General features: G+C 37.7%; 1 protein-coding gene across 1 annotated transcript in view; it reads right to left on the bottom strand.

Annotated features, from left to right (window-relative positions):
• The window catches only part of cntn3a.2 (contactin 3a, tandem duplicate 2), a 72,363-nt gene that overhangs the window by 34,972 nt on the left and 12,483 nt on the right, over window positions 1-24,908 (bottom strand). Inside the window, exons 3-8 of the mRNA XM_052595100.1 lie at window positions 19,528-19,657; window positions 10,591-10,766; window positions 6,894-6,986; window positions 6,087-6,290; window positions 2,097-2,199; window positions 1,414-1,598 (exon numbers count right to left, since the gene is read on the bottom strand). Of these exons, the coding sequence (XP_052451060.1) occupies window positions 1,414-1,598; window positions 2,097-2,199; window positions 6,087-6,290; window positions 6,894-6,986; window positions 10,591-10,766; window positions 19,528-19,657 (891 nt within the window). The remainder of the gene's footprint in view (window positions 1-1,413; window positions 1,599-2,096; window positions 2,200-6,086; window positions 6,291-6,893; window positions 6,987-10,590; window positions 10,767-19,527; window positions 19,658-24,908) is intronic.

Here is a 24,908-nt window from a genome sequence, read left to right as displayed (position 1 = left end):
ATGATTATATCTATCTATATCTATCTATGAATGATTTGGCTCTATAAAACTGTAACTTATGCCATTTGACACCTTTCTGGATCAACGAAAGTGTCTCAAATTAGCATTTAGCACCGCTGAGTCTTGGCACCATGCAACATCACACTGCCAAATCCATTATGCGAGCTCGGTTTATTTTGGTCTTTACCATGCGGTTATAGAAACTATAAGAAAGTCCAGACAGGGCAGAAAGTAATCAGAAAGCAATTCACTGCAATTGCGAAATGACTGAACGGGCAGGCTTCCTCATGGTAAACACTGGCAAGAATTTGAATCGTCATGACAAAAATAATATCTATTAAGTGTGTTTAAAAAGATTAGCAAGCATTAATTTCAATGACAGAGAAAACGATATGGCAAAGGGAGCCTGTCCTCCAACAAAAAACGACCATATAGGTAGTTTGTGCAAGCACCTTATTACGACCTATATTTACATTCCAATTTAAGCACCCTCTAGCGGGCGTAAAAATAATGACAGAATTGCGTTGCGTCTGTCGTCATGAAATGACGTATCATGTCATTACCAATCAAAAAGAACGTTTATGTAAATGCAATGTGTGGGCTTTTTTACACCGATCACACAGTATTTCCTACATATTTTACTAGGTTGCTTATTCGTTCGAATGACCACACCTAACCCCACCCCTAAACCTAACCCTTACAGAAATCATGCTAATACATATACATTTTCGTGCACGTCCATTCCTTGGGATCGAACCCATGATAGCATGATTTCATATCAAGGTATGACACAATAATCTACCAACTGAGCTTCACGAAACATAAACCAGAGTGCAAATAAAAGAATACAAAACATTAATATGAAAACGACCTTTTGCCGATAGGGGCGCAATTGTAGGATACACTCTGATGGGTCGTATTTCAGGGATTTGGACAAACGACCTATACGAGCGTATTGGTTGGAGGACAGGTTGGGCAAAGATGACTGGCTTCTGCAAATCCTACTAATATCCAATCACTGTGTAATAGTACTTTGAAATAATGACAAATGCGAACAAGATAAAATCAAACAATGAATAAAAAAATGTGTTTCTACATACAGCGCCACTTAGTAATGTACTTTTTTCAGTAACATAATGTTACTGTCAACTCATTACCACAATTTCAGAGCAATTTTTACAGAAGTATTTATACAATGTCAAAGGAAGATTAAAATATTTATGTGATTAGGTAAATCACAATGCAGTGGAAAACTACCTAGTCTGCATCAATTTCACTGTAAAACTCCCAATACAGTGATTTATTACAAGAAACTGCTGTGACATTTTGCAAAATCCAGGTTGTTTTTTTCGCGAAAATTAATCATACCATGTGCACTGAACATAAAAGGTACTATAAGTAAAATAATCATACCATGGAAAGACAGGCGTCCTTGAACTGTGTTCTTTCCCATCTTGTTCTCAGCCACACATTCATAGCCTCCGGCGTCCTCCTGCTGGAAACTGGGAATCTCCAGAACTACATTTGAGTTCTTCATCTTCACCTTGCTGGGAAACGGCACTCCATTCGCTCTCCTCCACGTTATCTCTGGAACTGGGCTGAATGTATGAAAAACTATAGTGAGTAATCTTGCAAAAGAGAAAAATGAAAAAGCTACATAGAGAGAGAAAAAAAAGAAGAAGGACAGAACCAAACACACAGAGAGAGAAACAGAAAAGATGAAGATAAAGAACAGAAATTTTGTATAATATCATTATATGTAGATTACTGTCGTTCCTCCTCATATCTCTGCTAAAAAATACTAAATGAGTTACATTTCCTCATAAGACACCATCTCATTTCTTTTTGCAAGGAATACGTATATGGCTCATCCACTAATGGGATCAATTGAGAGAGAAAAATTGCCTCAAGGCAAAAAAGAGACTGTTATACGGTATTTTCCAAACAGGTTTTGACAAGCATGTTTAAAAGGTGGCGAGAAAAGGGCCAAGATGAAAAACATTAAGCTCAGTGACAGAGTACCATTAAAAGTCAAGGTAGCCATAAAGGAAGAAAGCGGCATCAGTAACTACAAAAGGGTGAGGAATCACACTTACTTCCCCAAAGCAAAGCACTCCAGTGTCACAACTGATCCCTTTGCAGCTGGAACCATGTCAGAGAAATGAACCTCTATTTTCGGCTCATATTCACCCATTACGCCTATAAAGTAAAAAAGAAAAACTGCTTTATTTTTTAATTCATAACTCATTCACTGATGCATAATAATAGTGTAACACTAATATTGTAAGTAGGTGAACAGTTTTTTTCCCTCTTGAGAACAAACAGCTAAAACAAAGGCAACTAATTATTCATATCATCATCTGGAGTCTGACACATCTGGAGAGGTGTGGTGTTTGCTGCAGTTTTTACAGTGTCGGTAAATATTGTATCCAGCCATTGTTTGTGTTTACTTTATGGCAAAGTATATTTAGGACTGTGAAAGTGTTTCTTGAGAGTAAGCAGGGATGTCTAAGAAACTCTGACTTCTCAAAAAACACTGTCTGAAACTAATTTACACTGTCTAGTTATGTTAAAAAAAGTGTTTGCATGGTTAACATGCTGTCAAGTCGACACCAGAGAAAGTGTTTTCGGTGTCGCTTTCAAATCTTAAGCAAATTAATTAGTGTTACATTTAAAGTCCAAATAAAAAGAAAGAGATATAAATCATTAATGCATTATTCAAAACATTTATTGCACCATTGGAACCGAGTGCCAACCAAGGTTATTATACACTCAAAAAATGATTCTCCAGCACTGTTAAGTTTAGTTTAAAAAAAAAAACACCATTTAACGCCATTATATTAGGTTTCCCCATTTAATCAATTGCAATGTGTTAAACTGACTTGGTTCAACTCTGTATTTTCATTTTGAAAGAACCTGTTTCAATCACACAGACCGAAAATAAGATTTGATGCTTTTTCAGTTTACTTAAGTAAATTAAGTTAATTCAACAGGAAGTGGATTTACCATCCCATCATGCTTTGGACGGGGCTGGATAAGGAGAGTAAATGTTGAGAATATTGTTACGAGAGGGGCAGGGCAGAGAGCCGTGGGAACGGAGCAAGGCCGGTGGTGTAAATGTTAATGCACGACACCTGCACCCCTCACCGGATTCACAGAGTCCCACGGAGGAGCTCCAAAAGGATAAGAGGAGGAGCATCGACAGTGGAAGACGAGAGAGGACCAGGCATGGATTTTATTTTGTGTTTTGGTTCTGTTTGTGCGTGACAGTCATCTACAAGGGGCTGTTGTGCTGTTTTTTGTTTATTTTATTGTTAAATATTTGGTTTGGATGTTCGCTGGTTCCCGCCTCCTTCTACCCGTGACTACAAACGTTGTTACATAGGTGCTGAAACTCAGGAGGAAGGAGGGACATGCTGCCAGAGATCCTTCACTGCTGTGGTGAATCCACAGTAATGTTGAGCAAGGCGAAGCAGTCTGCTGCCATGGACGCTCGAGGCGGTGGGCTGGAGTGAGTTGTCTGGGGAGCGGACGAACTCACTGCCAGCTGCTTGAGATGTGGAGGGACAGCTACCATCCGTGAGGGAGCGGAGGAGTCACCGCCGCTCACCTGAGGCTGGAGCAGGGAACGGGGGACTCCTGCCAGCTGCCCAAATCCGTAGGAGTCGTCACCGTCTACTGGGAGGCAGAGGAGTGTCGGGCCGTCTACCGAGAGCTATCCAGTGCTGGAGTTCTTCCAGCTGGTGGAGGGCTGAGCAACAGTGTGTCTGAGAACTGGAACAAGGATTTTTTGTTCTTTTTCCTCTCTCCCCTCTCTTGTCTCTGTCTGTCCTCATCCTTCCATCCCTTTACTTTAGCCTCGTCTGTCTGTCCATACCTCCAGGTACACCGTGGCTGCCCGGAGAGCCCTGGGAAAGGAGCGAGGCTGGTGGAGCTCCGGAAGGATAAAAGGAGGAGTGTCGACAAAACTGACTTATGGCTATGCCTAACAAGTTTAGGCTAATGTCTAAAGTTAAGTAAATCCTATGTATGTCCTTCTTTTTTAAGAGTAGAAGGTCGTCTGACTAATAATTTATTATCTAGTTCAAGGTTTTAGTTTGAGTTCAACAAGCATGAAGAAATCACTTCATCAGTTTAACAATTTAATTTTAACTATAGCTATTGGATCAAATTAAGTTGGCCCAACTCAATTACATTTCATGACATTAATTTGTTTTATTTTTTTAATGAGTTTAGGCTACATATTTTTATTGGATGGAAAACCTGCCCTAAATTAAATTGAGTTCATCCACTTAACTATTTTTTTGAATGTACTTGCATTTCTGATTTTGTTGATTTTAATACTATTCTCAAATACACTTAACATTAAGTCTTTGTCTTAGATTAGTAATGGCTCTGATAGTTAATAGTTACTTATAAGACCTTAGCACATTTTATATCATTATTAGTAATATTATCATTTTATTAGTATTATTGTTACTCCAATAATGTCAAATATTACTACAAGCCAACAATGCTTGATTGCACTCTAAAAAAATCTGGGGTTATTTTTTTTTACCCAAATGCTGGGTTGAGCCTTTTGGGTAATTTTTGGGGGTTATTTTTTCAGTGTTTGAGTAATTTTTGTGTTACCCAGCTCCTGGGTCAAACGTAATAACCCAGTGTTTGGGTTGTTTTGCAGCTACTGTGTCAAATTTGACCACCCAATGTTTGGGTAGTTTTTGTTTTACTCAGATCCTGGGTCAGACTTAACCCAGTGGTTGAGTTATTTATCACGGGGATTTGGTTCTCTGGAGAGAGCAGTTCTTACCGCCATCGAATTGACGCATTCATCTATATTACAGGTTTATATACATTTTACTTTATCTATAAAATAATTACTGTGCTGAATATCGTTCAATTTTATGCAGAGCAACATGGCATAACAGGCACGTGGTATGAATCACTTTTAACGAGCGTTACGGAAAAGCCTAATGCTTTGCATAAAATAAAAGATTTTATTCATAAAGATACAGAATACAAATATTCAGAGCTCAGAGCTGTTTACTGTTTGTTTTTTTGGGCAGGTTATAAAGGCAATGGCAGTATATTTCGGCTATGACTGAAACGCAGGGGGGCGGCCTCAGGCGTGAGCAGTTCCCCACCAAACACGACTCTAGAGAACGCTAGAGAACCAGCGCGACGCAGCGCAGTTACGGTGGAAACAGAACAACAGAGACTGGTTAATAACACGTAAATTACTTCTGTTTAACGTTTAATTTTTAGTTTTATTGTTTGTTAAACAAGTTTAAATAAGGGCAATATGTATAGCCTTTTAAAAACTATATAAACAATGCTGTAAATGATAATTAAAGGAAAATAAAGGAAGTTAACATGCAAACCGTTTTGTGGATTATGAGTGGATTATTTTAGAAAGATTTAGAGGATTTAAGTTAATCTGTAAACATTATTTAATGTATAAAGTAAAATATTTGCAAGTAATATAGTAAAAATTAATAAATTTAAAATTATGCTGGGTTAAATAAACAACCTAATTTGCTGTCCTATATTTACCCAGCCCCTGGGTAAAATTTGGGTTGTTTTTAACCCAGTGTTTTTGAGAGTGTGATTAATATTATGTTTAAAGTTCAGTTGTTAAGCTTTTTAAATCATATCACATGTGAATGTATCTTCTTAATTATAAGTGTTAATATTGTATGGTGTACTCTGATGGTAGGGTTAATTAAGAATCAAATTAGTGAAACCTAATATGGACACACACACACACACACACACACACAAAATACTAGCCAATGGTGTTAATATTGTAAAGGTCTTCTCAGAGGGTTAATTAAGTTAATCAAATTAGTGAAATCTAATATGGAACTAATTTAATATCCTGCTGCTTCATTTATTAAAAAAAGAAACATTGAACCTTAGTCAAATATATATTTATTTAAATGATGTAGCAGGATCTTAAATTAGTGCCAACAAACCTGATGCTTAACTGCATCAACAGTTCAATCAAACCTTTCAGTGCTTTGCTGTGATTTAGCTTTTGTCTAATAAATCGCCCAATGAAAAAAAGAAAAGAAAAAGATATTTACCATCGGTTCGCAGTACTAGAGGGGTTGGGGAGCTGAGGACTTTGCCTTTAGTGATGCGGTTTACCACCACGCATGTGTAGTTACCCACATCTGAGGGCTCGACTTTGGCGATGTAAAGGTTTCCCGTCTCCTGAGAGACAAAGCGACGATTGTCTTGCTGGACAAAGTAAGGGTATTCATTGAAGACCCATGCAAATGAGAGATCTGGAAAGAAGATGGGGAACAAAACATATAGAAAACAAATCAACCAAACACTCTTGGGAATTTAAATGAGGAATTCTTTGTAATTTCTGGTATAATCATTAGGGCACCGATAACATTTTTCTTTTCAAATAGCACTTTTGAAATCTGATGCAGGTGTATCTAAAATTATCATAGAGTAATTAGGAGCTTAAGTGGTGATAAACTCTTCTTTATAAGACACTAAGAATGTCAAGCCAAACAATAGAAAAAAAATAAAAATAAAAACTTGACATAGTTGTCAGGCTTAGCTTCAAATATCAAATTGAACTTGAAAAGAACCCACACATAAACTTGAAAGACATTAAATCTTTCAAATCTGTAAACATTTTTAGAGGCCACAAGGTGCAGAAAAAGAAAAACAACAACATTCATTAAAAAGTTAATTCTATGGCCTCTAAAAATTATTTTAGACAAAGCATGCAAGCTCTTACCATTAAAAAAAACACCATTAAATCTCATGGATCACACTTATAAAAGTCAGAAAGCTGTATTTTTCACATGTGCACAGCATATTTATGCTAGACTAGACTATAAACCAAAGAATTAACACTATAAATGCCTTACCTCCTGCATATGATGGTGTACCACAAAGTAAAACGACCCCCTGGCCTTCTCGCACAGAGACAGCACTCCTGGTTTGAGTTTTTAAATTCAAGTCTGAATGGCATGAAAAAAATAAAAAAAATGTCAGAAGATACAGCAGAGCAAGCTGAAGCTCCGAGAGCTCTGAACATGCCTTATTTATTTTAAGTCAAGTTAGTCAAGATTTGATCAAGATGCACTTTGATATCAATGCTGCCCAGTTATACTCGCGCTGCGATCAGCAGCAGCTGGATGAAATCATCGCATGCCAATGTGCATTGGCTCATTTAGTTTACACTCAAAGTGGATTGGTCATTACTGACGTGATGTCGAGATTGACCAACTGAAAGGGAACCACAGTTGTTTTAAAAGTAAAACCAATGTTATTAATACAACCATGGTTTACAGTTTTTATCAATCGATTTGACACTTTTCTCCAATGCACTGTACTTGTTCTGAAAACAGCCACCCAAACACAAAATAATCCTAACCGAAAAGTCAAACTTTACTGCAGAAGGAAGCACTGCAATTTTAATGCAATTATTAAATATTTACATCCAATCTATAGATGTGTTATCTATTGATTAAACACATTCAGCTGTATTAGGTCAATTGGCAACATGATTGGGTATAAAAAGAGCCTCTCAGAAGTCAAGATGGGCAGAGGATCACCAATTCCCTCAATGCTGCAGCGAAAAATAGTGGAACAATATCACAAAGGAGTTTATCAGAGAAAAATTGCAAAGAGTTTGAAGTTATCAATATCTACAGTGCATAATATCATCCAAAGATTCAGAGAATCTGGAACAATCTCTGTGCGTAAGGGTCAAGGCCGGAAAACCATACTGGATGCCCATGATCTTTGGGCCCTTAGACGGCCTTAGAAATCACATCATGGGCTCCAGAAAACATTGTTGGTGAACACAATCCACCGTTGCCGGCTGAAACTCTATAGGTCAAAAAATAAGCCATATCTAAACATGAACCAGAAGCGCAGGCGTTTTCTCTGGCCGTTTTTAAAAAGGACTGTGGCTAAGTGGAAAATTGGGATGCCATGTCATCCGGACTAAAGAGGACAAGGATTACCCAAGTTTTTATCAGCACTCAGTTCAGAAGCCTGCATCTCTGATGGTATGGGGTTGCATGAGTGCATGTCATGGGCAGCTTACACATCTGGAAAGGCACCATCAATGCTGAAAGGTATATCCAAGTTCAAGAACAACATATGCTCCTCCAGATGTCGTCTCTTTCAGGGAAGACCTTGCATTTTCCAACATGACAATGCCAGACCACATACTGCATCAGTTACAACATCATGGCTGTGTAGAAGGAGGATACGGGTACTGAAATGACCAGCCTGCAGTCCAGATCTTCACCCATAGAAAACATTTGGTGCATTATAAAGAGGAAGATACGACAAGAAGCCTTTAGATTACACTGAGCAGCACAGAGCGCCCTCTCGCAGCAGTAGACGTTAATGTTTTCTCTTGGTTCTTGGTTCTAAATAAATGCGACTTATAGTTCAGTGCGACTTGTGTTTTTTTCCTCGTCATGATGTATTTTTGGACTGATGCGACATATACTCAGGTGCGACTTATAGTCTGAAAAATACGGTAAACATGGCCTTGCCCCAACTTTTTTGAGATGTGTTGATGCCATGAAATTTAAAATCAACTTATTTTTCCCTTAAAATTATGCATTTTTTTCAGTTTAAACCTTTGATATGTCATATATGTTATATAACCATGATTTTATTGTAGTAAAAGTAAAAGTAAAAGTTTTTTTTTTTTTGTGTGTGTACATTGATTACCATTTGTATAACCACAGTTGGTTTAATAGTAAAACCATGGCAAATGTAAGCTATTTGCTGGTCTGAAAATGCATTAAACAGCACATACATCTGTCAAAGCACTTGAAAAGGCAAGCCATATTAAAATATATGCTTAAAGAGCTCTTAATATAACATGTTTTTGGCAGCTTGGATTGTGCATTTTCCCTGCAATGCTCACACTGTGACCTCTGCTATTTTTCAGATGTTCTATCCATTAAAATGAATTATTCACTGCTGTAAAATGACGTGACTGGCAGAGGTTGTCCATGCACAGAGACCAGATTAATTAATGAAATGAAAAGTCATTGTTGATTACTTTCAATAATGAATATTAGCTGTTTGCTATCTGTTGCCAGAAAACATTATTTTTGAGGTTGCATTCAGCAATGTCAGTAGCACAGAAATCACACTTTTTGCACACAGGAACAAACCTTTAAAATAATGCAGAAGATCATGCATTGCATGCACAGGAAACTTCTAACAGTCTGTATAATCAGTCTGATCCAAAACAAACTCTTAACAATTAAACTTACATTTTGCGATATATGCTGAAATGTGTATGGATAAAATAAACAGTAAATGTACAGTGACAATAATTTTAGTTTCAAGATAATATTACATGTAGGCTTAAATATTTATTTCCAATTAGTTAAATCAATGTAATGGAATTGAAAATATTTAACTATCATTCATTAAATGCAACAAAATCAACTTACAGACTAAACATTTTATGAATATTTATAAACATTAATACATTTTTAAAGTCATTCATTTAAAATTCAATATGTTAATAATGTTAGATTTTAGTGTGTATACCAGAGGTGCCCATATGTTTTACTATAAAAAAAAAAATAAAAAATAAATAAAACTGTGGCAGGTAAGTGCATAGTGAGAATTTTAGTTTAATATAATACTGTAAATGCCATGCAGTATATATACACACATATGCACAGGCTTCTTTTGAATCAAATTGGTTAAATGTGTTAAATAAATGATATGGAATTTAACATATTTAATGACCACAATTAATTAAATGCAATTAAATCAAATGAATAATGACCCAATATTTTGAAACCATAAAGATTTGTAAAAAGTTGTTAATACTGTATGCATTTAATATAATATAGGGTCCTACCACGTTCAAGGTCCAGAAAGGTAGAACAATTGTTTTATTAAGTTATAAAAAATTTTTTTTACAGTTCAACTGCTGATGTCACATGGACTATTTTGTCTATGTGTTTTGGTACCTTTTTGGGCCTTGAATGTGGTAGGACTCTTGCTGTCTATGCAGGGTCAGAAAGCTCTCGGCTTTCATCAAAAATATCTTAATTTGTGTTCTGAAGATGAACGAGGGTCTAAAGTGTTTGAAACAAAATGATGATGAGTAATTAATTACAAAATTGTCATTTTTGGGTGAACTATTCCTTTAATAATGTATTTTCAGTGTCTATATCAGAGGTGCCAAAACGTTTTACTATGAGAAGCCAAAAAAGGCTGAGGGCTGATAGTAAATGTTGCATTATGTTCAACTATATCATAAAAAATTATAAACTAAAATAAAATCAATCAATCAGTCAGACACTCATATTTTCTACATTTCAATGGAAAGACTAAATTAAATTAAATGTGTGCTTGAGTCATAGGTATAGTATAATAATCCAACCATTCGTTTTCACCGTATTTTCTTGTAGGAGCTAAATTTGCATTAGTTGCATTAAGGTGTTGATAAGTCATTTTCTCTCTTCTTAAAGCTAGTCCAATATTGGCAGCATCCACTCTAACACCTGTCACCCTGCATTGAGGGCTGAAGTGCTAATATAGCATGCTAGCACACATTCGATGACTCACATGCAAACTGGAGGCTCGCTCTTCTGCTAAGAATTGCTCCCTGTGGGTTGAAGGCAGTGCACTGGTATATTCCTCCATCCTGGGCTCGGTCCAGACTCCTAATGACCAAATTTCCCCCAGATAGCCGCCGACGGGAATCGGTACTGAGATTAATCAATGTGCCGTTCAGAGACCACCTACAGACACACAAACAGACAGATGATAGTGCACACAGCTCAATGTGTTGTGATAACTGCTGATTGTGAGTGATTGTTCATGATAACCTTTAAAATTGATTTTGTTTTGGATGTAAAACTGTCAAGTGGAATATCAATGAATTATTACAAAGCGGATTCAGATTGCTATTACACTTCATCCCTGATTCATTTCAATAAGAAATATTTCAAAACCCGAACACTCTGATGGCCTATAGAAATGTTGTGAAGAAAAGCTACGTTTTTCTCATTGAACGTCCTGTTTCACTTGGAAATGGATCATATTATACAGGTAAAATCATTTGCAAATGGCAATTCATGTTGAGTTTTTATGCTGAAAGATTTCCAGCAGCTCCTTTTGCTGTCCTTTTCATTGTGCGATGATTAGCGCCGGAGTCCCATCAATTCTACTTTCTCACACCTCATCTACGCCTATCATTAAGACCCAAGACCCGAACCCACCTGAGGCCTTAACTACTAGCATGCAATTCAGAGGCCAGCCTGCTAATGTGGACAGATTTTCAAAGGGCGCAAGATCATTTAAGGATCCTGAGGCCTCACTAGTCATTCACTCTGACAGGGCGTCAGCTGGGCTGAACTCCTATAGTTCAGCTGTGTGTCTGCACACCCCAGGAACAGATGCTGAGTGATAATTTACTAGCGTGAGCAGTGGATGCAAATAAGCTAATGGAGGTGTAAATGCAAAAACAATCTTATAGAGCTGTGATCAAGGCCTCCTATTTTCTACAACAATAAACAAAGGCTTTATGACTTTTCCACGTGTTCGCAATTTACCGGACTAGGATTAAGGATTTTTGTCAACATTGACCAATTGTCAATATTAACTTAATTTTAGCATATTGGCTGTTTATTTGCACTTATAAATTTTAAATTCCTTAATCCTACCTCATACCTAAACTTAATAAATACCTTACTAACTATCAATAAGCAGCAATAAGCAGAGTTTTAAGCAAAGTTGTAGTTAATAGTGAGAGGTTTTAGAACGTTTTAGTGAGAATTGAATTTTTCAAAATTTGTTTTGCTCAATTTTTAACTGATAACATATTTGATAGTTTAAAGGTACAACAGGTGATTATCTTTAGAAATCTTTTTTTTATACTGCTTAAAAGTCTTTTCACATCTCAATAGCATTAATTAGTTAAGTGGTCTAAATGTATTTATGTGTATTTATATATATTCTGTGGAAGGCGTAGGACCAAGAAATATTCGTCCAACTGAAATGCTCGTTCTCAGCATTTTTATTAACTTTCCTGCGTGCCTGTCAACATAAGTATTCGCCCAGTTTTCGCGCAGACAGGATACATCATCAGCGCGTTCACGTACACTGTGCAGACAGAGCGAGAATGGCATCAACAACCTGACTCTCCTTCCTGCTATTGTAGTACTTTTACTAACTCTACTATGACGTTTTCTCAACGTTGAATAACACATGATGTATTAATGTTACTCATTTACATTATTTCTCAACTTCACTTCCATACTGAGGCAGAAAAAATCAACTACAATTAACATACAGATGAAAAAGCTAATTGGTCATGTAGTTCATTTTTAAAAAATCAGGCTTTTTCAGTTTGACAAAATTGGTTTTGTGTTCCGAATGTTTTTTTTTTTTTTATTGTTTTTTTTTTATAGGAACAAAAATCACAGTTTACCGACAAGGAAGGCCATGATCTGTTTTTCTCCACCCACGCTGTGAAATTCACAAATGTATTCTTAAGAATGCACATCAGCTGTCAAGTGTGCCTTTAGTGAATGGCACAACAGGTTAACCATACATCCATAAATGAGCAAATATGATGGAATATCACTTGACTCAATGCATTGGTTCCAGTCACAGCTTCTTAAGGTTTTCACCCATGTATATTTATTCTCTTTTCTTCTCAGCATGTTTATCTCTGAGAGCAGCTGTATATGTCATGAACATAGCAGGGATCAGGGTAAGGGCCAAGAACAAAACGCTCTTGACATCTCAGAATGTAATAGCTTTCTCGCTCTGCTCAAATCGTCAGCTGCTTCTAATGTGAGGTCTTTCGCGAGCAATGCAAATAAGAGGCGTTCGACGACAATAAGCGGTTTTCTGTTGAGTAAAAATAGTAAGGCAAGTGAGATCCGATCAAGGGCACTTGACACACAGCAGCAAAGAGGTGACACATCCGCACAGGCTGTGATAGCAGGAGAAAACGGAGATCGAGTGAAGGGAGGTGTGAAGTGGGGTTGCGTTCGCCTCAGGGCTTTTCTGGAAAGTGCCGAGTCTCCAGTGTGGCTAAGACTGAACTGGAGTCGACCCTGCTGTTCATATCAATTTTGTATGAGGGGGGCCGGCATCATTGATATGACTGCTGGTGTGGGACCCAAAGCACCAGGCTCATCTGCTCATCTCTCTGCTCTCCTCATGGTGCTCAGACCTTCAACACCTGTGAACCGCCCTGGAGACCAGACTCTGGCTGTGGCGGCCAGCTTATGTTCCAGGAGAGCAATCTCTGCTTCTACACACACACACACACACACACACACACACACACGTGGGCCAGCAATGCAGGCTAGACACTCTCAATGCTTCAAAACAGTTTCTAAGAAAAACTGAAACAAGAACACATGAAAATGAACTGCATTTGCTTGGGCTAGGTACTATATTAAATATTCACAATATATTCATAATGCTATTAAATTAAGTAATTTGCCTGTGCTAACTTTTTAAAATTTCTTGTCTTGCGATTTGTGAGTGGGAGAGTTTTCAGACAGACGTCTTAATACACTTTCTGATTTAAACTTAATTTAAAAAACTGATTAATTTTTTTTTATTAATCACCCCCCAAAAATTAAATAAGTGTTCATAGTGTTTTTTTCTCATATTAATTTAAATATTCTAGTAAAATCAATGTATATACTTCATACTGTTGTGTATTATAGTTTTATATTAGCGCATATAACAGAAATGTATTATTATTGTTTTTTTATATTGATTACGTCACTTTTCTACATACTTTTTCATTTGATTTCAGTCAAACTAAAACATTTTGTCTTTTTAAAATTCACGTGAACAATTTAGTCCAACTCAAATAGTCCAGCTTTGGTAAAATCAGACTAAAGACACATTCACACAAATAAAAATAACTGTAACAATAGGCTGATTTGACCAAAAATCTTATTTCATGACAAGATAAATGTATTTTACAATGAGGATCTACTGTATATCCCAAAATAGTTATGTATTTTTGTTATTAAAAACTAGAACAAAGTAGCAAATTAAAGATAATCGGACAAATATAATAGAACTAAGATACAAGGTTTTTCAGATTCAGTAGGTTCAACATATAGAATATTACAGAAATTAAAAAAAATGAAGCATAAAATTAAAACACTGCATAGTCTTCACTGTATGAAATATAATGATTCTTAATAAATAAATAAAATATTCAGTCAAGAGCAATGAGTGATTTTCTGTTTTGTTGTTTGATTAATATTAATGACACCGGCGGAAACAGGTATATTAGGGTGCTGTCACTTTAAGAACATCAACACTTCTTGCTAGAGACTTGACAGAAATAGACAGAGAAAACGACTTCATATAATTTTCAAAAAGTATGTAATTATACTGCCCTAACAATAACTATATGAGCATCCACACCAATGGATGATACAGTAACTTTCTATTTAATATAAACGCATGCAGCTGTTATGTTGTCTGCAGCATTGAATGCTTGAAAGTCAGTTTGATTCTGATTGGCTGTCAATGTTTTTTATTTATTTATTTATTTTTATTCAGGGGTTCTGAAAGATATTTTTAAGATCTTAACAATGTATCGCTATGATGCTGCCATGCAGTGGTTGGATGGATTTCTGTGCAGATGTACTTTGTTCACACTTTATTTTGAGGTCCTGTTAATTAAATATTAACTACAGCGTTTGCCTCAATAAAATCCTAATAACTGCTCATAGTTAATAGTTAGTAAGGTAGTTGTTAAGTTTAGGTATTGGGTAGGATTAGGTATGTAGAACCCTGTCATGCAGAATAAGTGCTTTATATGTACTAATAAACCGCTAATAAGCTAGCATATTCATTCTAATAATCAACTAGTTAAAAGTGAGAACTGGCCCTTAAACTAAAGTGTTACTAGGACTTTTATTAAAAAGAAACAAAACATTCCAGGCGAATTTCCTCCAAAATATCTACAGAAATACCAGCAAAGCATCGATGAGAACAGACCAAGAACTGAACAAATCATGGGGTTTAAATACAGCCCAAACTAATCAAAGAAATAAACATCAGGTGTAAACAAATTAAAGAGTAACCAAGGAGACAAACTGGAAAAAAGAAAACACACAAAACAGAACAGATATGGACTTCCCTATTCTCACAGAAATGAGAATAACTTGTTGTTGTCTTGAATGGGTCTTAACTGACCTACAGTAGAGTAGATGATATAGCATGATTACATAAACTGTCACTTGTTGGTTTTAGCTTTAAGTATGAATTTGGAATCCAAGTTGTAACCTATAAACTGACTTTGCAGCCGTTTATCAATGGATGCATATCAGAAATTCGTTTGTATTTAGTTTTGCAATTTCCCTTAAATAACTTGTGTGCAAGTGAAAACGTTCTATCACCAATGAAGCACAAGGAGCAACCAGCAAAATATTCCAGCACCATTGCCGATCATCACAAGCGCGAACAAACAATTAAAAAAATTCTGCTCAACATATAAAAATGCTTCTTCTTCATTTAAAACATTACTGCCACAAACCATTTCACAAAATGGTGTGAAAAGCAAAAAAAAATGACACTGACTCTGTTTGGCTGAAATTATGGCTCTAATCCAATTACATCATGAAGACTGTTAAAACGATGCAATATATATATTTTGTAAGCTATACCACCTAGCCCTATTATTAACAAAATGTAATAAGCCACAAGGACTTTTGATGTTCATGCTTGAAGTCAAAAGCATCATCTGGTCTATATTGTAGCATTTAGCTGTATTTGTATTCACTGAGGAAACATGCATCTATTAAAGAAACTCATCTCTCATGCAAGCTGCAGCAGGACAGGAGTTTGGGATTTCTAATATAACTTTAAAAGACTGGATATTTTGAATTCAGGGTTTGATGTATTATTTTAAGCAATTACCTTGTAGTTTACACAGATCATTTTAGCATACACTTCATTTAAACTCTGCAGACTGACTCAGTTCAAAAAGATAATTTTTGTCTGCAATCACACTACACAAAAGATTTATACGGATTAAATCAAGTCTTTTAGCAATTCATCGTTGATATCTCATGCTGCCAGTAAGTGCTGGGATTTGATAAAGTTTGTCAAATCTTTATTCTTTGGAGTTGCTTCGTCAATATTTTTTTGCCTGGGTGTCAGGAAACTTGGGTGGTAAAAATCATATTTTGACAGTGAGGGTGGCAAGTGATGCACTGTTCAAGAACCGGCCGGTGAGATAGTGCAAGAGTAATTTAAAAGTGCATCTACCTTCAGTTTTTATGAACCTCACAGTCGTAGCCTGGCAATTTATTCTAGAGAGCTGACAACTCAGCTTCCTGCTCAATAGCAGGAAGGAGCCAGAGAAGAAGCGCTTCAGCCCTATTTGCACATCAAGAGAGGTATGCAGGTTAAAGCTCAGGCACCGCTCTGCATGACGTGTGGCACAGCAAGAGAAAGAGCAAAAAGATGATTAGAAGAAAATGAGGAACGCACAGGCCTGTAAAAAGTACAGTAAGGCTAAACATCACCCATGCATTTCAATCGGGGGAGGAAATCTGCTCCTTAACTGAGATGAGCACAGCAAGCACTCTGGATGGCGATTAAAGATTTATGTCTTTAGAGTGTCTGTGTCTAACTTCCTGTTTACACTTGGTATCAGAATGCCTTTTGGTAGACTGGATGACGTGTATACACGGGGGACACATTCCCTTTCACCATAGATCCCAAACTATTCCAGGAAATCAGGAATGGTAAGAAAACATTGTGCAACCCAGGCTCATTGGAAATGCATGTTTGTGGCGATGTTTCTGCAACCCCGATATTTGTACCTAAATGCTTCAAAGTGAAATATCAAGTGAGTGCGCTAAAATGTGCATCCAATATGTGACTGTGCCCATGTTTTTTTTTACATTGGTACAGGAATGTATTGCTGTGTTTTACGTTAATTACGTTGCTTCAGTTAATTATGGCGGTTCAGAATTCAAAAGTGCTAGGAGTTTCGCTAAAGGTTTAATGCTCTATCGTGTTGGAAAACCACACATACCCTATAGCAAACCCAACTATAGTGTTATTGAAGGCAAAAGTGATATAAATGTATTGGTTTTTTAATCTCGCAGCATGTTCAAATCATTTTGAAGTCAATATATTGCGCAAGGAATTGTGTGAAATGATGGCTTTTTTAGTTGAAACTCCTTTAAATCATACTTTGTATAAAAATGATTCATTTAAACTGGAAAGTGCTGTGATTTGTATGAAGTATAGGCAAGAGTTCTGAATTCCGCAGTAATGTAGGTAGAGGAACATATTTCCAATGAGCCCGGGTATGCGTTTAACATTTCAAACCGAACTTAAAATTTCAGCTGGCTAAGTTTAAATCCCATCTGGCTAGCATGCTTCAACAACGCATCCCATAATGTTTAAGAATTAGATCAGTAGGCATAAAGGCAGCACTCTTTAGTGCCTGTTCAAATGCATTTGACCGCATTAATGTTTATGAAAGCAATACAGTCAACCAAGAAATGGTTGAATGTGGACAAGCTCACAATGTTTCAGACTCCATTTACAACTGTATTGTACTGTACCGTAACGCAAGGTGTAAACAGGGTCTAAGTCCAAATAAATTGCTGTAGGCCATGCCATACACTGCACTACACTCAATCTGCAGTGAGAAAAAGAGACGAGGTCAATGGATTTCAATGAGAGTTGCTGTTTTCTGGAGACATACTGTAAGTGATTGGCTGCAATTCAAAAAAGCTAAGATGTTTCACTTTATGCAAATGTATAGTGAGCAATAGGAGCAAAGACCATGGAGATCATGTGATCAGGATGTTTATAGTAAACACTTTTACTATTTTTATTCCTCTTAACAATTCCATATCCTTACGTTTAAAGGAATAAAGCAAAAGGAAAGTAAATGCTATTTTTTTGGGGACAAAAAAAAAGCTTTTAATAATTATTTAAGCTGTAAAAGTTACTAAATCATTAAAAAAAAAAAAAAAAATTCTCCAACAATACTTCTAATTTGTGAGATTTTACACAGATCACCAACATTATTAACACCAAGTCCTAATTGGACACTTGACACCACAAGACGTGTTAAAAATCCTAATCAGCCAAGTTGGCTATACGTGAAAAGCACCAGGAGATTCAGTTTCTGGCATGCTTTCTATTTCTGCAACATCACGGCATGACAGCTGATTGGATTTTATGTAACATTAAAATAATGTCATTTTAGCTTGAATATCATTGTGCATGAATTTAATAGCCATAAAAAAACTTAGCAAATCATAATTTACCAGATATCTTGAAAGCAAATGAAGACAATTTTAGGAAATATTTTATCACTCACTGTGTTTTGAATGATTATTTAATTTAATAATTGACTTCCATTCAGTTGTGTGTGGGACAGTGGTGCCCTGGCAGAGAGTCCACCCACACTCTCTTCTGACTGGCTCTGATTAGTGATTGATTTTGTTGCATCCTGTAGCCGTGTCGTGTCTGGTACGGACAGAACAACAATTGCATCCTGTCTGGTTTTGAAGAGGCTGAAAAAGCCTACTAGTGAAGAACAGTACAGCAACCTGGTGACCTCAAAAACACTGTCAGTGTTGAGAAGGGCATAATAAATTCTCTATGCGAAAAACATTTCTGATCAGCTATTTTCAGACTTCTTGAAACAGACTGCAAACAGTAAGCATGTTTCAACCCAGTATTTAAAACACACTTTTGAATAAAAGATGTACATATTGCATTTTTGAGCGATGTAGCTTGATTTAAATTGAATGATGCATGGCATATAACATGTGCCACATGTTTAATTGATGTGCATGTGTCAATGCATTCACTGAGCCTTGCCAGCATGAAGCCGGTATAAATATTGCACTTTTATGAGTCTTCAGCTGAGATGGAGCCCAGGAAGACACTACGAGGTACAGCCTCGAGATGTGAAATCCATAATCCATTAAATTACAGGAACATTCCTGACTAACCATTACCATCAGATAATGCAGATGTCAAAATGTGACACGCTGTGCCCCGGCGTATATCCGATCCGAACAGCAAAAATAAATGGACTGTTCCAGATCATTTTGTTGTCACGGGCAACTCTCACCATTGCGAGGGAGTTAAAGTTGTGGATTCTGTACATCTTGAACATTAAATTCTAATAATATCACAATACTGCATGAATAAACATAACATCATGCATGAATGGTGTTGCAGAATCTTTCAAATTACTGAGAGGAAAAAAAATGTCTCAAAACTTTGTGAGCTGCCTAGATAGGCAGCATTAAGGCGTCACAAGCACGCTTCAGATTCGAAGACCGTTCCAAATGGTAATTAATTAAAAAAACTGAATATATTACATGTTGTGTAGTTTTAAATGTATTAGAGATTAGAATTGTTAGCAATATTGCTAACAGCAAACATACACTATTTGTAAGCTCCTGTGAAGGCACTGAGAAGCTCAGTAGATTAAAGAGAGAGAAGAATAAGCAGAAAATGCAAACGTACCTGTACTGAGGGGAAGGAATGCCCTTTGCATCACAGGCCAGTGTAGCCTCTTCCTCCAGTGAGCCCACTGTCAGATCGCTGGGCTCCATTCGCCACTTCGGCCCATTGAAAGACTTATAATCCACACACTCTGAGAGCAAACAACAGAATGCAATTACATGGCTGTATGTTAATGCACAGTTAAACCTGAAGTGTGTCATTTTTTTCAATATTAAAATACTTTTACCGAATAGTTCACCCAATAAAGAGCAGAACTTTACCTGTTCTTTTACTAAGGAGAGACAATTATATGTAAGCCATATGTTGGTTTATTCCTTCAAAAGACGTAAACGTTATGGCTTTGTGGCGCTATTAAACCACTGATCTGTTTGTTTGAGTATCCTAAGCAGCCAGAGACAGTGACACCGACTCAGTTTAGCGGCGGGAACAATGCCTGACTAATTTGTTCGAACTGTAAAGGCTGATGGGTTTAAAGTCACCATGAATTCAAGACTGACTATTCTTATTGTTATGGAAAATTACAGGGTTTATTATGAATGATTTGTCTTGGTATTCATTATTATTTTTTTTACAATTTTTCCATAACATTTAATCAAAAACTTCCTGTCCTCCTCTCTTCTCTGATGACAAGTGCACCATTAAGAGGATGACAACGATCCAATCAGTTCCCAACGGAGAAAATCAAGCCCCATTTTTATCTCATTCAAAAAGCTGTTTCATACATCACAATAGAGAAGAATAGATGATTGCAAAAAAAGAAAAAAAGAAACCTGTTTTCAATTAATAATTTTTGCAATTCTTTTATGTTATGCCTACAGTAAAAATAAAAAAAATGACACACTTCAGCTTTAAAGTCAGCTTATTTGACCTTAACAAAAGAAAATTCGATAACACTTTATAATAGGGAACACATATTCACTCTTAACTAAGAGTTTCCCCTCAGTTAACTTTTAATATGCTGCTTATTAATAGTTATAAGGTAGTTGTAATGTTTATAGGTATTGTGTCAGATTAAAATGTGCCTATTAGTACTAATAAACAGCCAATATGCTAGTAATACGCATGTTATTAAGTAATTAGTTAATAGGGAGAATTGCACACCAGAATTGTTAGTGAAAATTCTACTTGGTAAAGGCTTATTTCATCTGAACATAAAAATTCTGTCATCTTTTGCTATGGAACAGAAGATTTTTTCATAAAATATCACAGTGGCTTTTTGTGCATACAATAGAAGTCAACCAAAACGGTGTGTTTACAAACATCCTTCAAATGATCTTCTTTTGTTTTCTGTAGTGGAAACTCATGAGGGTGAGTAAGTGGTGGCAGACTTTCCATTTTGTGTGAACTTTCCCTTTAAGAATGTTTAAAAAGCAGTCTGTGGGTAAATATTCTGCAGGTGACAGAAGCTGCGCAGTAACACGCATGCATTAAGAGTGCAGAAACACGGACCATATGTGGTGAGATCACACCAGGTGTGTGGCTTCTAATCAAGTGCTATGCTCGCATCACTCAATTTCTGCTTAAGATGTTATCAAAGCGGCAAATTTACAGGAATCTTCACATTTAAGTGTGACATTTGTTCAGAAGATGGGATCTATGGTGCTCTCATCTGACATTTACATTGTGTACATTAAAGTCATACTTTACAGTACAGTGTCTTTCTATTTTTTATCCTCTCCTCAACCTGACTGAAATACATCTCTATTCAGTTATATATTACTTTTAAAGGGCTAGTTCAACTCAAAATGACAATTCTGACCAATGATTTTTTCTACAGAATACGAATTAATGAAATACAATATTGATGATGTAACTAGTGAAAGTATTTAATACATATATATATATATATATATATATATATATGTGTGTGTGTGTGTGTGTGTGTGTGTGTGTGTGTGTGTGTGTGTGTGTGTGTGTGTACAGAAGAGACTCTAGACTCTAATTCTTAGAGAGCACAAAAGTTGTCATTGCTTACATCATTGCACAAGCCAATTATGAGCTGTCATCAGATGACTGATGATCGCTTTTTAAATAATTTCTCTATTAATTAAAACTAAAGAGTATTTTTTGTTGTTGTTATGGATGTCCCAATTGGGGTACAGGATTTGTAATTTTCAGACAGTTCATGTAACATTTTGGTGAGTTCAAATATTATTGTAATATCGTTATATCAATCTAGTTCACAAAACCAGTTTGAATGATTCATTCACAAATCAAAATGGTCCTCGAGTTCAGCTCACAGACTCCCGTCACAGCCGTAAACAGCTCGCAGGAGGTGAAGAATGACTCAAATTTCAATCTGTTCCTCACTCAAAGCTATCATATGGCTTCAGAAGACCTGAAATTCAGCACACATGTTGTACAGACCACTTTCATGGTGCATCCTGTTTGAAGCTTGAAAGCCTCAGCGGGGAAGAGCAATCAGTAAAAATACTCAAAATATCTTCTTTTGTGCTTTTGGGAAAGAATATCACAAATTTGGATCAACACGAGGGTGAGTAAATGTTGACAGATGCATCATTTTACTAGAAGGTGTACTATCCCTTTAAGAGCTGTGGCCTATATTCTCAGTGAATTCTTATTCATGGAAATAAGGCTGCTTTCACACCGGCCTCATTTAGTTCGATTGAATTGTACCAGAGTTTGTTTCCTCGTTTGGTGCGGCTCGTTTGGGCAGGTGTGAAAGCAGCAATTGCACTCGGGTGCGCACCAAAGGTGGACCAAACAAGCATACCGAGATCTGCTTGAAGAGGTGGTTTCAGTGCGCTTTCAAACGAACTCTGGAGCGGTTAGTTTGTGGTGAGAACGTGATCCGAACTCGAACAGACCCAACTGCAAAAAGTACTGATCATTTTTGGACTAAACCAGCTGCCGTAGTCAGCTGCGTTGTGCATTATGGGATGAGGAAGTGTTTGTTGACAGTTTGCACTTTAGCATGGCAGCTCGTGGACAAACTTGTAGTAGTGAGGAGGTGCGGAGCCTCATAGAAACTTGGTCAGATGACCATGAGCATGTCAGAGTTAAGAAGAATTAATGCACACCTGCGCTTGAAGTTACGAGCGATGCCCGCTCGCCGTTTGCAGTGCATTAAAAAGTTGTTTTCAAGCCGCATCGGCGCTTCATTATAGAAATGTATTGTTTGCATATTGTGGTGTATACAAACAATGTACTAGATTATGACCAGGGACAAAACCAGCCTGCGCAGTCGTCTCTCCATAGTTGTTTGCTGGCTTTTCCTCTTATGTTGGAATTTTCCCGCACGTAAATTCTGACCAATCGAAAAGCAGTTTAGGAAATACGTCATGGCCAATGAGTGATGTAGATGTTGTCATGTGACTGCATTTTGGTTTGTTTCAACTGGTTCGGACCAAAGCAATCAGTGTGGTGTGAAAAGGAACCAAAAAAGCTGAAAAATGCTACAATGTATACTTGTTTGCCCTTGGTTCGGACCAAATGAACCAAACTAGAGATGTGAAAGCATCCTAAGAAAGGATTCTGTAGGAAGCGGAGCCATAAAACTGTGACATACTAGTCCAATATTTTTGGAGGACACATTGTATCAAAGCCTCCAAAACCTTCTATGACACAACACAATTCATTTTCAAAATGACTGCACAGCTTAATTGAAAGCCCCTCCAGCACATCCAAAACCCGTCCTGTTGCTGTAAACCTGATTCTGTGCATCAGGGTCTGTTACTGTATTCCGCTAATAATCAAGATATGGCCTGATAGCAACAAATGCTCCAACAACAACAACCAGGTTGACCACATATACAATACTTCACTGAACAAGAGCATGCTTTCTGTGGAGCACTTGTGATATACAGTATATTTATAAATACAGTCAGATTTCTCTTTTTAAACTCTGAGCTTTATAACATCGTTACACTCTCAATAAGAAAAGATTAAGTTAAAGTTGATAGAGACATAGTTGTGAATACACCACAAGAGCCACAGAGGGAAGGTGTCAGGGTTTGCAAGGGAGGAACTCAAGTGCAGACAGGATACAACACAAAAGGGTTTATTAAATACAAAAGGGAAAACAAAAACCCACGAGGGGGAAAACAAGGGCTAGGGTAAGGACTAAATAACCAAACAAGACAGGGCTGACCAGATAAAGACACTAAACACTAACTATAAACAAACACTCACGGTATACAGGATACAATCACAGTCACCAGTGTGGAACACATCTGAGAAGCACATAAGTAACACAATGAACCGACGCAAGACAGAGCACACTAGGAGATCTAAATAGGGGTACTAATCAAGACACGACAGGTGTTACAGATAGGACAATCAAGACACGACTAGGTTAACAAGGGGGGCGGGGCAAGGGAACGAGACAACACAAGCACATGGCCCAAAGACAAGGCCATGCGCTTGTACACAAAACATGGGTCTGTCATGATCCTGCCTCAAGACTAGGAAAAAATCAAGGACACGAGGGCAGAATCATGACAGAACCCCTCCCTTAAGGAGCGGCTTCCAGACGCTCCTCAAGGGAACATCAAACACGGGACACGACTGACATGACAGACTGGGACACAGACACAAACCAACAGGACATGACAAATAACAACAAAGGCAAACATGAGTACACAACGGCAGGGTTGGGGTGACAAATAAAAAAAAACAAACAGGGAAGGGGAGGGGGCGGGACCACAAAGTTCATGGGGGACAGACCAGGGCGGGTGGGAGGGGTAGGAATCCTAGGAGGACAGGACGAAGGCTGACGACGGGGGGTACGGGCAGGTCTGGGTGGTGAGGGACGGGGAGGGGTCTCGGGACAACTGACAGGGGACATGACAGGACCAGACAAGGGACGCGGGACAACACTTACGGGACGCGGGGAGACGACATCTACTGGACACGGGGGGACCACAGGACACGGGGCCACATCAACAGGACACGGGGAGACAACGGCTGGACACGGGGAGACAACGGCTGGACACGGGGAGACAACGGCTGGACACGGGGGGACCACATCTACTGGACACGGGGGGACCACATCTACTGGACACGGGGGGACCACATCTACTGGACACGGGGGGACATTAACGGGACACGGGGGGACATTAACGGGACACGGGGCCACATCAACAGGACACGGGGAGACAACGGCTGGACATTTGGGACTTCTGGGGACAGGGTCAGGGGACAAGACAGGACTGACGGGGATTTCTAAAATTTGGACAAGACGGGACAAATAATCAGAAAATGCTTTTGCAGCTAGGACAATTGGCATCTCCTTATGAGATGAAACCGACTGTACAAGAGTCTTTGCTGCAGAGTCGGCCGCGGCTCTCTCCTCCGCTCTCACGACTGCCGACTTGCATACAGCTTTCTTTCCCGGCTCGGGCACGCTAGCGCTCACCGCT

This window comes from Carassius gibelio, chromosome B23, assembly GCF_023724105.1.
Source record: "Carassius gibelio isolate Cgi1373 ecotype wild population from Czech Republic chromosome B23, carGib1.2-hapl.c, whole genome shotgun sequence".
Taxonomy (NCBI): domain Eukaryota; kingdom Metazoa; phylum Chordata; class Actinopteri; order Cypriniformes; family Cyprinidae; genus Carassius; species Carassius gibelio.
This window is presented reverse-complemented; position numbering and strand designations above follow the sequence as displayed.